The sequence below is a fragment of the Egretta garzetta genome, unplaced genomic scaffold (genome assembly GCF_000687185.1).
Source record: "Egretta garzetta isolate BGI_Z169 unplaced genomic scaffold, ASM68718v1 scaffold215, whole genome shotgun sequence".
Lineage (NCBI taxonomy): Eukaryota > Metazoa > Chordata > Aves > Pelecaniformes > Ardeidae > Egretta > Egretta garzetta.
In genome coordinates this window covers 5381645-5383621 of record NW_009259719.1, presented here as the reverse complement: position 1 = coordinate 5383621, position 1977 = coordinate 5381645, and the positions used below count along the sequence as shown (strand labels likewise).

The window sequence follows — 1977 nt, the reverse complement described above, 5'->3', positions numbered from 1 at the left end:
CATTGAGGGTGGTGCGCTGGACGGCAAAGGCCTCGGCGATGCGGTGCCGGACATAGGTGAGTGCCTTGAGGGCAGGTGGCAGCGCTGGGGGCAGGTAGATGCTGGGGTAGAGGGCGGCTGAGGCGGCCCAGAGCCAGCCCAGCCGGTTGTTGCGCTGCACCTCTGCCGGCCGGCATTCCCCGGTGTAGTTGGCCTCCTTGGCCCAGTTGCCGTTGAGGCAGTCAGGGAAGCGGTAGAAACCCCAGAGCCCCTGCGGGCGCAGGGTCCGGCCCAGCAAAAGCGTCTCCTCCATCAGAGCCTGTGCTGCCTGCTCAAACTCCCGCCGGGCTAGCCGGAGCTGCCGCCGTGCCGGCAACAGGCCGTGCTGGTCCCGCACCCACTGCTCTGAGGCTGCCCAGTAGATCCGCTTGGCCCCCCCGTTTTGGGCCCAGAGGGGCCTCCACTCCTCCCAGTCCACCACGGCCAGGCCATGGAAAGTGGGCTGCAGGAGGAGGCGGATGTCCCCAGCCACCCTGGTAAGGTGCGCACTAAGGGGGACCCGCTGGGGGATGCCCCCGTTGCGGGGGACACCCTGCTGCGACAGGTAGGGGTACAGCCCAAACTTGTTCTTGTAGAAGATGGTGATGTTCTGGCCAGCGAAGCGGCCATCCTGGTTCTCCACGATACCGTAGTCACTGAGGGGCAGCTGCACGCCAAAGCGGCGCTGGCAGTGGCCAGAGGGGACGTTCCACACCACGGCAAAGGGCTGGCCACCCACCAGGGGCTCTGGTGCTGGGCTCTCCCCTCCAGCCATGCCCAGTGCCAGGCAGGCCCACAGTGCCAGTGCTGGCACCATCCTGTGTTGCTGGCTGCCCGCGGGGGCCGGCACCCTGCAGGGAAAGGAAAGTGGTGGGGGTGAGGTGGTGGGCTGAGGTCAGCCACAGGGGGGCCAGGCTGCCCCACAAGCATGTGCCGACCATGCCAAAATCCCATGGGACTGAGCAAACTTGGGGGTTTCAGACACCTCCTGCCTCACCATTGCCAGCAGGTTTTTGCCTGCTCCACGCTGGGGCACAGAGTCCCAGCCTGTGCTACGGCAGCCATAGTATGGCTCTGGTGTGACACTGCAAGCTGCCAACCCCAGTGCTTCAGTTTCCCTGCCAGCTCCTATCAATGCCCGTAGCGGGGGCACTGCAGCCTTCTCTTCCCCATTTTGACACAGGGCTGAGCCCTGCTGAGGGGCTGAGCCCCCCGAGAGGTGCGGTTGGGCCAGGCCAGGCAGGGCCAAAGGGGGCCGGGTGCCCCTGCCCGGTGCTGGCTGACCACCCAGGGTGAGGGGACTAGGCAGGGGACAGGCTTGGGTCCGCGTGATGCAGCAAGGACAGTGCTAATCCCCCGGCACGGGGCCCGGCTGCTCTCCCTGACCTTCCTCCTCCTGCTTGGTGCCTCCAGTCCTGGCCACTGCTGGCTGCCTCAGAGGGGGCCTGGCTGCCTGCCCTCCTCCTGGTGCAAGGCAGGGCACCCTGCAGCCCGTGCTGTCCTGCCCTACCCCCCCCACCAGGGCCCCTCCAGCCGTCATGCACCTCAGTTCCCCCAGGCTGCTCAGCAGGGAGAGCAACAGCCATGCTGGTGGGCACAGTGCACCATCAGCCCCAGCTGCCCCACAGAAAGTCCCCCAGCTGGAGGAGACACTGGTGGGACTGGGTGGCACTCTTGGGACCAGTCCCAACCCCAGAGCCTGAGATGGGCCTGGCTCCCTACCACGCTGGTGGTCCCAGGGCTCCAGCCAGGCGAGCCAGGGGTCGGGTGGGAGCAGAGCCAGTGCCAGGGCAGGGTGGGGTGTGGGGGACCGCCTCACCCTGGTAGTGGGGCCAGAGCAAAGCAGGGAGGCTGGGGAGCCAGTGCCAGCCCCGAAGAACGGCAGGCAGTCAGGCAGCACCAGGGCAGGCAGCCCCTGCCCACACTCGCTTTTAATCACTGGCTTGGAGCCCCAGCCCC

The 1977-nt window shown here is 67.2% G+C and overlaps 1 protein-coding gene across 1 annotated transcript in view; it reads right to left on the bottom strand.

The window, feature by feature from the left end:
• The window catches only part of LOC104126661 (hyaluronidase-3-like), a 2631-nt gene extending 818 nt beyond the window's left edge, over positions 1-1813 (bottom strand). The window contains 1 exon segment of the mRNA XM_035894633.1: positions 23-1813. Within this exon segment, the coding sequence (XP_035750526.1) occupies positions 23-835 (813 nt within the window). The 5' untranslated portion in view covers positions 836-1813.
• Positions 1814-1977: the final 164 nt, after the last annotated feature.